The sequence below is a fragment of the Juglans microcarpa x Juglans regia genome, chromosome 1D, assembly GCF_004785595.1.
Source record: "Juglans microcarpa x Juglans regia isolate MS1-56 chromosome 1D, Jm3101_v1.0, whole genome shotgun sequence".
NCBI lineage: Eukaryota > Viridiplantae > Streptophyta > Magnoliopsida > Fagales > Juglandaceae > Juglans > Juglans microcarpa x Juglans regia.
The window spans coordinates 15,021,708-15,037,137 of record NC_054594.1 but is presented as its reverse complement, the minus strand read 5'-3'; the positions used below and the strand labels follow the sequence as shown (position 1 = coordinate 15,037,137).

The window sequence follows — 15,430 nt, the reverse complement described above, 5'->3', positions numbered from 1 at the left end:
TATATACATAATTAAGAATACATATATAACTTATATAACTTTTGGCTATTATATATATAAATATAATACAAATTTATATAAAATTCAACCGGCTCGAACAATGTTTATAAACAAAGTTGAATGAAACATTGTTCGAGCCGGTTGAATTTTATATAAATTTGTATGGTTTAATAATTGAGTCTAATTCTATATTTATGAATGATACATTTAATATTCTACTCGAGTTGATTTTAAATTTAATGGAGTTAAATTCAAGCATTGTTAATTTTACAGCCCTGCAGGCATGAAACATCTTTTCTAGAGCAATGGCCCATGAAATTGGAAGTTAACAATAAAGACGACAAGCAACAGTACATGACAGAACCAGAGCCATGAAAAGTCATTATGATTTCATGCATAAGACAAAAGAAATGGGCACTCCTGCCTGTCTCTTTCCCGGACGAGAATTTTACCGTTTTCTTGAACCAGCAATCAATCGAAAGCAACAACAATTTACCCTTTTCTATAACGTCAAATGATATTAGGATTTGCTTCTGCCCAATACAAATTCATTTAGCTCAGTTACCCCAAGAACCAGAGCCATATATCCCCGACACACACACTAAAGAATGAACGCAGGTTATTCCATGGCAGGAACCAGTAACGCCGGCGGCGGCGGCGGCGGAGCTGGAAACAGCAACAGCAATGGATCTCCAATAACCAACATAGCCCAGGACCACATCATCACAATTCTGTTGCTCCTACCTATCGATTCGATTCTTTCATTTGCCATGACATGCAAGAGATTCAGGGCTCTTGTATTCTCGGACTCTCTTTGGGAATCCATATGCCGGAGGGACTGGGGCCCCAAGTCTGTTGATGCTCTCAAGTCTTCCAATCTCCATTCTCAGCAGCAGCAGCTACCATGGATGAGGCTGTACAAGCAAGTCTCTCGTCTTGAGTCTGTTTCGTGCATTAATCTAACTTATACGGATGGTGAATTGGTGCTCCCACGCCCCAGAGCATCGCACTCCCTCAACTTTGTTTCCGACTGTCTGGTCTTGTTTGGTGGCGGCTGTGAAGGAGGTCAGTATCTTTGATGATACCCCATCTCTGGTCTTAATAGCACTTCTTCTAATGATTATTTCACATGTGCTTCTAAATATCTTTAATAAGTTTTCGTTGACGAATTTACTATGGTTTCCGTGTTTAAAATTTCCGTTCATGTCGCTTTAAATATAACTCGACAACATTGATAATAGTGATTTCATGAGATACAAAATAACAAAGAGGAAAGGCATCAATATTGTTTTCTGCTTGTGGTGGTTTGGGGGGGGGGGGGGGGGGGGGGGGGGGGGGGGGGGGGGGGGGGGGGGGGGTTGGGGGGAGTGCTATTTTCAAGACAATTATTTATTTAGAAAATAAATTCTCAATTCATTCTGTTTCATTTGATGGTTAGAGGCAAATTGAAAGATAGAAAGTGCCAAGTCTATTGATTCTCATGAGAAAATAGATATGTCTCCTACGTTATTTATATATTTATTTGTTATGTAATCACTATAATGATCCATCAACCTGCTAGTTCTTTTTACGAGGCGCAGTCAGAGAATTTACATATTAATACCAATCCAACTTATTTCATGAAGAAAATGTGACCAATTAACCAACCAACAAAACTACTTCGTAATGGAAGCACATCATATTATGGCAGAGTAATCTGTTGATGAATCTTCCACTTATTTGATGGGAGGATTGAAACCATGACTAGAAACTCTATATTCCAATTATGTGGATAAGCTCACCTCTTTCTTGTTTATGTCATATACAATTCAGACTATTTTGTTTTTTTGTTTTTTTAAAGACTATTTGGTTTTACAAGCCTATAAAGCCCATGAAGAAAGAGACTGCCCTTCTGTTGATTGGCATCTATCAATGGGTACCCAGTAGCAGCTCCAGCAAAGACCACCAAGAAAAAGATTAAAGCTAAATGTAGAAGGCAATGGCTCGATTATTTTAGCTGGAGGGGTTGTTAGTTTTTTTTCTTGTTGAACTCGTTGGGAATAACTATACTGGGTACTATCTTATTCGAGGAGATCAAAAAGCAATCAATAAACAACGAAATCTTGCACCAATTTGAATGCTTGTCACATTGAGGCCAGACATTGATCCAGATATGGAGAATGTTCAGAGCTTCATTTCCAAAATTTGTCAAAGATATAATCACTTGCTCATTATAAAAAAAAATCACAAAGCCTTCAGTGGAGCTAATCAGATTCATTTCCTTTCTTGAGGAAAACCCTTTTTACAACATTTTCCCCAATTCTCTTTTAGGGTTATTTAGTGATGAGTTCCCAAATTGCATGAGTAACGTGAAGGGATCACTATGATGCCTTAGTATTTCCTTGCCTAGCTTTGAAGCGTTGTCCCATAAGCAAAGAAAAAGAAGAAGAAACGAATAAAGGATTGATGATATGTTGCTTCCGGTTTGCACATTGAAATTTCATTGATGACTGAATTCAGTCCCTTATTTTCAGCAATTGTCTTGCCTAAGTTTCAACAAGAAACATTGCACTTAATGAAAGCGGCAATAGGATGGTTACTTATTGAAAGAAGAACATTATGATGCTTTGGACTTCTGATTGTATTTATCTTGTTGTTGTTGTTGTTGTTGTTGTTGTTTATATATTATTACTATTTTGTCTTTGGTTTTGTCAAAGTGTGTTGCCGTCCTATTGCACAGATGATAAGAATATCTACCAGCAGGAATAGTCTTTGCACCCTTTGCATAAAAATGATGATTAGGTCCACCCCTCTTCTCCAGTAAATTGTAGCATCACAGGCTTTTGCTTAAATTGCTAGGTTGGTACCGATCATTTTGCTTCTTTTGGAATCAGGATCTTTGCATTTACTCTATAATATAAATTATCTTGATGGTCTTGCTTCTTGCTGGCTTTGTCCATTCTCAAGATTCTCTTATGTATTATAGTGCCTTCCATAGTGTGTCCCCATTTTGTTAGTACAATTATCACCTTAGCTTTGACCTTCTGAAGGATATTAATCTTACCGTGAAACCTTATTTGGCTAAGGGAAAAAAATTAAAAAGTCGCATCTACTCGCTTTGCTGTAAAAACTATTACATATGGTGGAATGGGATCATTCACTCATATATTTTACGAGAAATGATATTTGCAGTCTTAGGGTGTGCAAACCTCGGGCACTCCTTTCGAAAAAAATGAGTAAATTTGGGACCCACATGAAAAAATAATTTTTGAATGGTAAACTTCACTTTTTTTCAAAATGAGTGCGCAGGACTTGCACATCCTGAGACTTATCTAGCATTACTTATATCTTATACATTTTGAACTAGTACTAGCTGGTTAAACTGCAAGCTCTGCTTCTAATTACAACAATAGGATAATGCTCTTCTCCTCAAGCGATGTAACTTCGGGTGTTAAAAAAAAAAAATTCCACTCTTTTTCCTCTTAAGTTTCCACCATTTGTTACAAGTGTGAAACAATGTCTATATGAGTTCAATGAAAATAATTATTGAGAAATGCTGAATTGTAATGTGAATGGACCTAATGCCTTTGGTAAATATAAGCTCTGCCAAGGAGCAAAGATTTAGCTTATTCATGATTCACCATAACAAGACAATCACGACGAGTTTAGATTAGGGAATGTAGATATCTCAGGCGTGTTTGTTTTATGTGACTATCTAATTTTTAGGGTTAATTATGGGAATAGTGAGGCGATGGAGTTGTTTCAAATGATGAAGATGAGTTTTCTACGTGCCTTTCATTTTACGCTTCTATTTACCCTAAAATACATTTTATTCTGAAGAATTCTGGAAACTATTTGTCCTGCCTGTGCATGCCCAGGCTTGTGGTTTCCATGATTTTGATTATATTACTTTGGCGAGCCTACAGCAATCTTAAACACTTCAACTCTTTTAATTGCCATCAACCTGGGGACATTTCGCTCGCCATTGTGGATATGCAGATATTACGATGATTTTTCAGTTAAAATTCATTCCATTTATTTTGAATCCATACAGGTATCCTTATTTTAATAAAGATAATGTGCTCCAGATTATCATGTGCTCCATCTTTTGTTAAGATCTTGCAATCCTGTAAATGTTAGTTGCTGATGTTTACTTTTTCACTTGTTGAGCTAGGTTAATTGTAACTACCCAAGTAGTCCCGCACTGAGTGTGAGAAGTATGGTAGAGGTGAGCGAGTGTTATAAAGATGCATTGAGTGTCAAGTTCCACATCAGTTCCTTACTAGGTGGAATTGGGCTTTATAATGATTATAAAAAGATCCAGCTGTAACCTTTGCTATTCCTTTTAGATTATAAGCCCAGATGTTGCTTCAGCTTTCCTTGGGTTGTTCCATTAACTCTATCATGTCATTGGTACCTATTTCATCCTCATAGAATGGTTTAATGTGTTGCTACATTGGCTTTCACAATCTTAAAAAAAAAAACAAAACTAATACCATCATACACCACAAAATATTTACGAATTCATGAGGTAGCAGGAAGAGAGTGGTGAAGAAGAAAGGAATTTCATATGTTTGTGTTACTAGAAATAGTTGAGTTTCCACTGACTAATTCCTAAGATGGAAAGGGTAGTCATCTTAATTTGTGATAAAAGCAACATAAGAATATCCGAAATAGCTTGGTGTTTCTTGCTTGGGTTCTGTAGGTTTGGTGTGCTCTGCTAGTCTATGACCCATCTTGTGCTTTGGCAGCCAAACTTTGGCTTTACCCTGCTTCTAGATGTTCTTATTTTCTCGTCACATATCCCATTCATCTGTCATCACTATGTCTTAACTAAACTAACAATACACCTCATTTTAATTTTTTCTTTACCTGGATGTATTGGATTGCCAGCAGATACAGAAGTAGCTACTTAGATATGTAAGCATCATTACCGATAAAAAAAAAAAAGATATGTAAGCATCATGTTCATTGTGACCTTGTAGAGAACTCCATCCCCTGTGAGAGAGAGAGACCCTCCTCATCTGTAATGTTTTATGGACTATGGTACCTAATATATTGTGATCATTGAGCTACTGCACAAATAATGCCTGACACGAGAAAAATGTAAATAGGGCTTAGGCTTTTCTTTTTGGTTTTTATACTTATTTGCTGGACTATTGAAGGCATTGTTTGCCTTTCCTTAATTTGTTAGAATGAAGCAGAGACCAGCATAATCTTCTTCCACCTATATTTTGGTTCTGGTTTTTTCTTTCACGATGAGTTCAAGTCGGAAGCTACTAATCGACTCTATGATTTTTTATTTTTCAACATGAGAATGATCAGTGGTGGCAGATTATAGAGAGAAGTCGCAAGGTCACCAAGTCCATCACTGTTGATGTCTCTGTTGTGGACTGGTTGGCCACTGTGGTGGGTGCTTGCGGTGTGCCGGCTGGCTCTTCAGAGTTTTACAAGACTCGAACAAATGGGAATCAGGTTTTGTTGGCCTAGCTATGCCATAACAAGTATGGCTGGTTGTCTGTGTATACGGGGAAGAGGTAAGGTGTGGTTTCATCATTACTCCGGAAGGATTGAAGGGTGAGGGTTGGAGGCGGTTTGCAGCAATGCTTAGAGAGGTTGTTACCCTTTCCTCTGTTTCGGGTGTGAAGAACAAAGCATCTTAGAGGGCTTTTCCTCTTGGCCATGTTGTTTCGGGAATGAAGGGGTCTTTTGTGGAGGTCTTGAAGAATTCGCCTCCAAATTTGGTGTGGCTCATGGTAGCTCGAAGGGTCAACGGGATGCTTGTGGGGTGGCCGGTGGGGAGGTGGTGCAGCCGGATTTGCAATCGTTTCATATCCCCAAGGATGACGGTTGGTTTCCTAAGGGAGGCTCGAGAGGGGATATGGAAGGGTTTTCGTTGTTGGCCATGCGGGGTGTTTTATTGGACATGAAGGAGAAGGTTGAATCCATGTTACGTTGGGCGGAATTGGGCTTGGGCTCGTCTATGGGCCGTGCAGATTTAGAGGCTAGCATTTTAGGTAAGCAGAAGGCTGCTGTTGTTGATGGGCTGGATAGCTTTTTGGGCTCAAAGTCGGACAAAGTAATGAAGGGCAAAAAGAAGGAAAACGGGCTGGGCTTGGTTAAAAGCCCGCAACTTGTTTGGAGTGTGTAACAGCCCACCTAAAAAGCTCCTTAGGCCTTAACCTTAGTAGCCTTAATCCTAGTTAATTAGGAGTTGGGCTATTTGAGAATAAGAACATTTTTGGATACTTGGGTTGGCAAAAAGGACTGTATACTTTGGATTTAGTAGAAGTATTAGAAGATTCTAGTGCAATATTGATTTTGAGGAAGAGGAAATTTTGGAGCTTGATTGATTTAGTAATATTATTTTGGAGAATTTTTAGTGTTCTATTAATTTTGTGGATAAATGCCAAAAGGCCAATGGAAGAATGACACATGGCATATTGATGGGCTAGGCAAATGGGTTAAATATTGGATGGATTCAGAGAAGCCCAAGAGTGGTTTAGTAAGGGCCCTAGTTTACTAAGATGGGATGGGCTAAGGATAGACATTAAAAGCCTTAGGCACAACTTGGGAAATATAAGACTCTAGACCTTTCATGAAGGACACAAGACATTTTGCCCAATGTAATGGACGCCTAACTTGGTAAAGAGTGAAGGCCTTTGGCCCAATCTAAGAAAGACCTAAGATTAGGACCCAACCTAGTGGGCCTTTGAGGCCAAAGGTAGGCCTTATAAATCTGGACATAAGGTCCATAAAATGGCCCACTCCAAAGCCCACACCCAAGGCTTGCACAAATGGCCCATCCAAAGCCAACCCATGAAGCCCAAAGCCTTGTCTTTTATTTCATTCTTCCAAATGGGACCCACATACACCATACCATGGTTTCCCTTAAAGCCACGATGAACCACACGCCCCTAGGGTTTCCTCCCAACCATGGTTAAGCTTCTAACTTGAGTTAAGAAGTACTATTAATCTCACACATGAATGGTAATCTAACCATCATGATTTTTGCATAGTTTTCTTTAAATTATTTTCTTCATAACTATGATCTGAAATTTTTGGATTTTATAATTATTTTGCATCACTCTTAAACAACCCTAGAAGGTTAGGCTTAACTCTACCCATGTCAATTGGAACCAAAGGCATGTCAATGCCATCCAAACCACCAATCGGCTCACTTGAAGCAAACCAAGTGACCCTTCAACAAACCAGCCCCAAACCCATGCCCCTTCAACCAATTTTCTAGAGGATTTCTAACCCTTAGATCCTCGTAATGTCATCCTAGAATCAGACCTAGCAAGCGGCAAAATAGTTCCAAGAAACAAAAGCCAAAAACCCAACTACTCCCCTAGGAAGCGTAGTTTATTTCAAACCGGATGCACCTTGCTTCTTCAAAGAATTTCTGCACCTATTTACCTCACTTCCCCACACCGCTACCCTTGTCTTTTTGTCCCTTGGAAGTGCTTCAAAGCAATCAAGTGCTTGCTTGACAAATTACCTCCCCAAGGCAGCCCAACCGATTAGAACAAAGAGAGGCACACTTGAAACCACTTGGCTGAACCATCACCCTTTTCGTCCCTTTCTTTTTCTGCCCAAGTATGATCACTTGGCAGCCACTCATGCCTCTCTTCCTCACCTGTAAAGCCTTGAAATGATGGTCGTAATCCCCCCAATTCAAACGAAGGAGATAGGACAAAAGGTGATCAAAATCTGGACAAAACTTGGAACCCAAACCATTGGCCTCCATTGTGTATTTCTCTTTTGATTTTTTTGTTTTATTTTCCTTACAATGCAGTCCACTGTACCTATGGCCTTCTTCTACCTCCTTTCCAAGTTTTAATCATGAAGATTTAAGTCACTATTCAGCTGACCAAGCCATGAAAAATCTGAAAAATGCACTCAACACTCCTCCTCCCACCTCCACCACTCACAACACTTCCCTTCAACCAATACCAATGCCCCTCCTTGCCTCTCACCTTCCATTGAGTCCTATAAATACCCCCCTTCACTCCGCACTTCCTCACACAACTCCCTCAAGCATTCTCTTGGTGTTCTTGAGAGCTATACACTTTTAGTGTGAGAAAGGTGAGAAACCGAGTAGCTTGACTGAGGTTTTTGGAGTGAGTTAAGTTTTGAGAGCTCAAGGGCCACAACTTTTGGTAAGTAATCTTGCCTGATCTCTTGTTGGGTGTTAGATTAACATGTTAGGATTTGATATATGGTATGAGAATGAGGATTTGATTGATTTATAAAAGGTTTTACGCAAGGTGTTGCATATCGGTTCAGATTTGGAGTTTTGATTGAATAAATTGTTTTGGGATGAAATTTTAGCCATGACATGTCTTGATATGATCTTATATGTTTTACTAATGTCTTGGGAGATTTATTGAAGGGTTTAATTTGAGGAAAATAGCATGTCATGATAGGTTTATAAATTCATATTTTGTGTTGATCATCTAAAGCATTCGGTTTGTATTTTTATGAGAATGATCTTGGCATATCATGTCCTATTTATCAAGGATGGCCTTATGAACCTTTAGGAACCAATTATCATCATGTTAGGCATTGAAATGCATGATTTCTTGAGGCTTTAAAACTTGCATTGACAAAGAGAAGCCAAAAACAACATGCATACACATGGTTTGAGGTTTTTGGATGATTTGGTATTATTCAATGCCTAAGTGTTGGGATTAACTCATGTGGCATTTTTCTAAGTTATAAACATGTTTAAAAGTCAGATTTATGAATTATATTTGATGGAAATTGATCACACATGCATGCATAGAAGCTATAGGTTTGAAATCACAAAATGGTCACCAAGTTGCATGCCACGAGTTGGATGGTTTTTACATAGTAGTTGTATGATTTTTGAATTTCTAAGTTCATATATGGATTTAGAACATAGAAAATATGAGGTTTGTGAAATTTGGACTTTAGTGAAAGTTTGGGGCTATAGTGAGATTTCAAGTAAATCTCACTCTTGTGGACTCACTACCATTCCTTCTGAAATGGTAGAACTTGTGTTAGGCCCAGCATACGACGAGCAGGATGAATCGCTGGCTTCAGATGGTTAAGGAGGAGCCTGATCGGGAGAAGAGACTGGACTTAATTTGAACTTTCGTAGCAACGGCTCTATAGAGCAAATGCGAGAGTTAGTTTGACTATGTAGATTCTATTTTATGGAGATTCTATCTCCCACGTTTTGTTGAACTCAAGTGGACCTCTTAAGTGAGGAAGTACCTATTTATTATTTATAAATCATTGGGATGTTTAGTTCATTCTGGCATCAATTATTTTTATCACCCTTATTTCCGCTACGATTATTATATACTGCTAGTTGCATATTAGGATGCATTGCATATTAATTGTCATGAACGGGGGTATGTAACCTTGTGTTGCATGCCCTGACACTCAAAGTCTCTGTTCCATCCCAAGCCGAGATTGGGGTCGTCACAGAGGGTGAAGACATGTACTAGGTCTGTCTTGGGCATTTTGGTCCCTTCATCCTCCACTACGGCACCAATCATTGTTGCGTCGTCGTCTCGGCCAGCACAGACTTCATCGCTGGCGTCCAGTTACCTCTCCAATGACATGCTAGAGCCGGAATTGTCCCCTGAAAGCAAAGGAGGGGTGTTTTTGCTATGGAATGATTTATGGATGGCGGTGGTTGGGAAGGAAGCTAACTCATTATTGCCTTTGGTTCCATATGTGAAGAGTATGCATTTTATGGAGTCTGTTCCATTGGTTGTTCAGCCTTTGTTTCCTGTTGAAGTTCTTTAGCAAACGGGGATGAACAAAGGGGCTTTCCCACAGGAGTTGTTAAATACCAAGTGTTGCAACAGGCTGTCCTTCTAGGGGGGTTTTGGATGCCTAGAATTTACTAATGGTCCTATGCAATGGGGACTATTCTGAAGGGAATGAGGTTGATCCGATCCCTTTATGTACACTTCCTCCTTGTCAAGCATTGTTTCGGATTGGGTTCTAAAACAGGTTGAGGTCATTCAATCCAGTGTTGGGATCTCTTATGATGGTTTTGAAGAGCAATTCAAGGCTCTTCTAATTGCTATCAAATCTGGACATTCCCTGACCTTGAAACCAGCATCTAAGAAAGAAAGGTAATTAAGAAGATTAAAATGCTCCATTAATTATGACATTAAGGTGAGGAATGGGGGCGAGACAGATTGAAAGGGAGGGGGTCTCATTTTTCTTATGAAGCCTAAGATTCTTTCTTGGAATGTTAGGGAGCTTAATGACCCAAACAAGCATGTTCGTATCAAGTCCTTACTGTGTAGTTGGAAGGTTAATATTGTTTGTCTACAAGAAACGAAGTTGCGCTTTATTGATAAATGTATAATTCATAGTTTGTGGGGGTGTTCTTTTGTGGGTTGGGCTTATCTGGTGTCTATGGGAGTTTTAGGAGGTGTTCTTTTGATGTGGAACACTAGAGTGGTGGAGTCAATGGAAGAGTGTATTGAGAATTTTTATATAGCCTTTTATTTTAAAAATGTTGAGGATGGGTAGGAATGGGCCTATGTGGGCATTATGGTCCAAATTCGGATAGGGAAAAGTGACTTTTGTGGGAGGAATTGACGGGTTTGTATTATCTCTGGGATGTGTCATGGTGCATGAGCAAGGATTTCAACATTACTCGGTTCCTGAGTGAGCTATTGGGAGAAACTAACATTTCTTCGGCGATGAAGGATTTTTCAGAGTTTATCTTTGATTTGGATCTCTTGGATCTTTGCCTTGTGGGGGAGTGTATCCACTTGGTCCAGCTGTCGAGATTGGATAGATTTCTTATTTCTCCTTCTTGGAAGTTCATTACTCGGAGCTGTGTCGAAAGGGACTGTCTTGCATGTGTCCAGATCATTTCCCTATTTGCTGGATTGTGTTGGTATTCGTGGGGGTTGGAGGTATTTTAAGTTTGAAAACATGAGGTTAGGAGCTGATGACTTTGCTGATAAGGTTAGGAGCTGGTGGTCTTCTTATCAATTCACAGGTTTTCCCAATTTTATTCTTGCTGGTAAGCTCAAAGCCTTGAAGTTCGATTTAAAGAAGTGGAATGCAGAATTTTTTGGGAATCTTGACAGCCAGAAAAATTCCCTTATGCAGTTGCATGACTTAGAGGTTGGGAAGGAGAACGGGGTTCCTTCTGAAGAGGGTTTGTCGAGGAAAAAATCAGTGGTGGTTGATCTTAAGAGGGTGTTGTTGATGGAGAAGATTTCTTGCGGCAAAACCAAGGGCTCTTTGGTTGAAAGATATATGCAGTAAAGTTTTTCATAGAATGACTAACTCACATCAGCGTAGCAGTGCTATTGAGATGCTTCATTCCGAAAATTGTGTGATTTCTTCTTCAACATAGATTCAGGATCATACCTCTCACCGAATCTGCTACTTGGATGCCTAATCTTGATGGTTTGGCTTTTAACTTTCTTGATCCTCATAGTGCGAGTTGGTTGGAAATGCCTTTTGATGAATATGAGATTTTTTTAGGTGGTTAGCAGGATGGTTAAAGATAAAGCTCTTGGTCAGGATGGATTTTTAATGGCTTTTTTCCAAGTTTGTTGGGATATTGTGAAAGATGATGTGATGCAAGTTTTTCATGAGTTCTTTTCTTTTAAAAAGTTTGAAAAATCACTCAATGCTACTTTCATTGCTCTCATTCCTAAGAAACTTGGGGCTTCAGAGTTAAAGGATTTTTGTCCTCTTAGTTTTGTGAGTCCAGTTTACAAGATAATTTCAAAGGTATTTGCTAATCATGAGTATGGATTTGGAGCAAATTGTCTCTACGCCCCAAAATGCCTTTGTTCAAGGGAGACAAATCCTTGATTTTGTGCTTGTTGCTAATGAATGTTTAGATAGTCAAATAAGGGAGGGTATTCCTAGCAAATACCCTATTATAAGCTGTTGACATTTCAGAATAGTCCTCCTTTTCCTTGGAAGTGTATTTGGAGATCTCACATGCCTTCCAAGTTTGCTTTTTTCATATGGACCGCCTCTCTTATTGTTATGGACAATTTGAGGAAGCGTGGTCTTATTGTTATTGATTGGTGTTTCATGTGTAAGAAGCATGAAAAATCTGTGGATCGTTTACTTTTGCATTGAGCTGGTAAGGGCATTGTGGGGTGGGATTTTTTGTAGAACCGGTTTGGCTTGAGTGATGCCTTTGAGAGTGGTCGATCTTCTTGTGTATTGGAATGGGCTTCATGGTTGCTCTCAAGTGGATGCAGTTTGGAAGATGGTTCATTTGTGTATTATGTGGTGTATTTGGATGGAAATGAATGAAAGATGTTTCAATGATAAGGAGCGTACTTTGGAGAAACTTCGCAACTTTTTTGTGCACTCTCTATTGCTTTGGTTTTCTGCTTTAGTGATTAACGGAGCTTTTGCTCATGATTTTCTGTTGTCATTTTCGTCTTCTTGGACTGTATATAGGTGTTTTATTTTGTGTACTTCTTGTGTACATGGGCATTATCTATTTCATTTGTATTAATAAAATTTTCTTTCCTACAAAAAAACACTTGGGCTTTATTTTTTGAAAAAAAATAGTGTATTCTTCCCCGAGTTCTTTTTTCCTTTTCTCCTATGGAATAGTAAAACCAAATAGCTTCTCTTTCTTGGCAATGCATTCACTCAATTGTGTAACATCAACATGATGTTCTATGTTGATCTTTTTGGGCATGTATATTCGCTTAAAAATTGAGAAATAATTCTTGAACACAAGCTTACTCCATTACAAATCTATTATTGTTCATAAGCTCTCATCAAAGAATTTGTTTATAGGTTTGTTTTAATAATTCTAATTTACATGAGGTGTATTAACTCTCCTTAAAAGTCATCTCTACACAGGTTGAAGACATAAGAAATAGTTGAGGGTTGACCTATTGATAACGCATGAGTTTTATAAGCGAAAAATTATATTGATCTACTTGCACCTTCTCTCTTCCCCATCACTCTAGTACCTGTAATGAGAATGCATGAATTGAGCCAGCTGAGGCCGAAAAACATTCAAGCCCAAAAGTTCATCACCTCACGCATGGTTCCCATGCCTCCAAATCCACCCCCCCCCCCCCCAATTCAACCATTTTGTTAACATATTATATTTCTCGTGTTCTGGATGAAATTACTTCTTCATAAGTAGAGGGTTTATCTGATTTCTGTAATTGCTTTATCAAAATTCATCACTCTAAGAATTGTCACTGTGTAAGGTGTCTATGTTATCATTGTTTAACCTGTGTCCTGAGTCCTGACAAATAGAAGGAACTGCATGTCAGGCTATCAGATGCTGGAAGATTTGCTCCTTTACGTATGTAGTTCAGCCAATGGAATAGCCATATCTAAAGAAACTTATGTCTTTTAGGCCAACGGAAGAGTCGCACTTTACTTTTGCCATAACCATTACTGTTTAACCATGATAAAAGCATAGGGTGAGTACATACCTATAAACAAACCACAGGGTCAGTACATAATCGATTTGTTGTATTTTTGTTATTTTTGGCATATATTTTCAGGTTCTATTCAAAACCTTTTGCTCGTGATTTAAATGCTGTAATTATCCAAATGAGCCTCTCTATTTTGATCTCCATCTGCCAAAAGTCGTGAACGACAATGAAATTGAAGGTCATAGTAACTGCATTGTAGGCTTCTGTCATTTTTCGTTTTTCTGTTAAATTAGTCACCTTCATGTGTAATTCTCTTTGTCAAGCTAAAGTCTTCAATATGGAATTGATATAATTTTTTCCCTGCTTTATTTCATATATATTCTTGTCCTGGCAAGAAAGTGAGGAGTATTAGACTAGATGTCTGTGATTATCTTACCTTTGAATCCCAATTATTATACAGCAGAACTTCAATGACTGACCGAACTATATAGCCTCTTGATATTTTTTAGATGCAATATGTCACTTTTTTTTCTCTTATATTTACTTATGTTTCTTCTAGGAAGACATCTTGATGACACATGGGTGTCCTATATTGGTAAAGATTTTCAGAAGATGCTACAATGGCAGAAGGTTAATTCAGGCATTCCAAGTGGTAGATTTGGGCATACGTGCGTTGTAATGGGTGATTGTCTGGTTCTGTTCGGAGGAATTAATGACCATGGGGACCGTCAAAATGATATATGGGTTGGACAAGTTACATGCCATGAGACCTTGGGTATTACATTATCATGGAGGCTGCTAGATGTTCAGTCTGTTGCACCAGCCCCTCGTGGCGCCCATGCTGCATGTTCCATTGATGATAGGTTGATGCTTATCCATGGAGGAATAGGGTTGAATGGGCTCAGACTGGGCGACACATGGGTTCTAGAACTATCAGAAAATCTTTGCTATGGAGTATGGCGTGAGATTTTGACTTATCCGTCACCTCCAGCTCGTTCAGGACACACATTGACCTGCATTGGGGGAACCAGGATAGTTTTATTTGGAGGAAGAGGATTGGGCTATGAGGTACTGAATGATGTTTGGATCTTGGATATGCCTGAGACTTGTCTGAAATGGGTACAAATACCATATGAATTACCAAATATACCTGAAGGAGTTTCCCTCCCACGAGTTGGTCACTCAGCTACACCGATTTTGGGAGGCCGATTGCTAATATATGGAGGTGAAGATTCATACAGACACAGAAAAGATGACTTCTGGGTGTTAGATATTAGTGCAATCCCATCCATTAATGTGCAGCCAACCACACTAAACTCTAGGGGTTTATTGGCAAAAATGTGGAAAAGGTTTCAGGCAATTGGTTATAAACCCAACAGTCGATCATTTCATCGTGCCTGTGCAGATCCTTCTGGGCGTTATTTGTATGTGTTTGGTGGAATGATTGATGGCTTTCTTCAGCCTGTTGGATCATCTGGGCTGACGTTTGATGGAGAGCTTTTTCTTGTGGAACTAGTGCTGCAGCTCTAATTTAAAGGGTATAATAGGTGTTTAGGAGGATAATCTTGTATATCTTGTAGCTGTTGTCTGTCTCTGTTTTTGTTGAATTCATATTGTCTACATAAATGGTTATTTGTCTGTCTATGTAGAAATCTGGTAGAGGATGAGGAGGATATATACGAGGTTAGACGTACACTGAACAGGCAAGAGTTTTTACCGATTAATGTTTCCTTTGGCATGATGTAGCACCTTGTCCCCTTGAACTACTTGAGAAACGTCTTGACTATATGTATAATTGTACATATTTCAATTGATTACCTGCTGAAAATATTATGGTATTAAAAGATAGTAAAAGTCTAACAAAGAATTAATGTCCCAATGAAAATCGTGCAATATCCACGCAAGAACTGCATTGATCTTGCAATCCTGCAACCAAGTCAACTCAAGTGTGACATGAAAGTTATTTTGAGGTATTCAAGGAGAAGATCCTATTGGGTCATTATCTCAAGGATAATCCATATTTAGCATTGTGGGAACAATGATCTTCAAAATGAGATTCATGTCTA

At 38.8% G+C, this 15,430-nt stretch overlaps 1 protein-coding gene across 1 annotated transcript; it reads left to right on the top strand.

Annotated features, from left to right (window-relative positions):
* The first annotated feature begins 385 nt into the window (after window positions 1–385).
* LOC121266346 (F-box/kelch-repeat protein At1g51550) lies at window positions 386–15,181 on the top strand. Its single transcript, XM_041170152.1, has 3 exons — window positions 386–520; window positions 553–1,065; window positions 13,924–15,181. The coding sequence occupies exons 2-3, from the start codon at window positions 609–611 to the stop codon at window positions 14,892–14,894; spliced, it is 1,428 nt and encodes a 475-aa protein (XP_041026086.1). The 5' UTR covers window positions 386–520; window positions 553–608; the 3' UTR covers window positions 14,895–15,181.
* The last annotated feature ends 249 nt before the right edge of the window (window positions 15,182–15,430 follow it).

Excerpts from the sequence above, each read along its gene's own strand:
- LOC121266346 (XM_041170152.1), top strand. The coding sequence starts at position 609 with ATGAACGCAGGTTATTCCATGGCAGGAACCAGTAACGCCGGCGGCGGC. Across the intron at positions 1,066-13,923 it reads TGGTGGCGGCTGTGAAGGAG|GAAGACATCTTGATGACACA; the intron begins GTCAGTATCTTT and ends TGTTTCTTCTAG.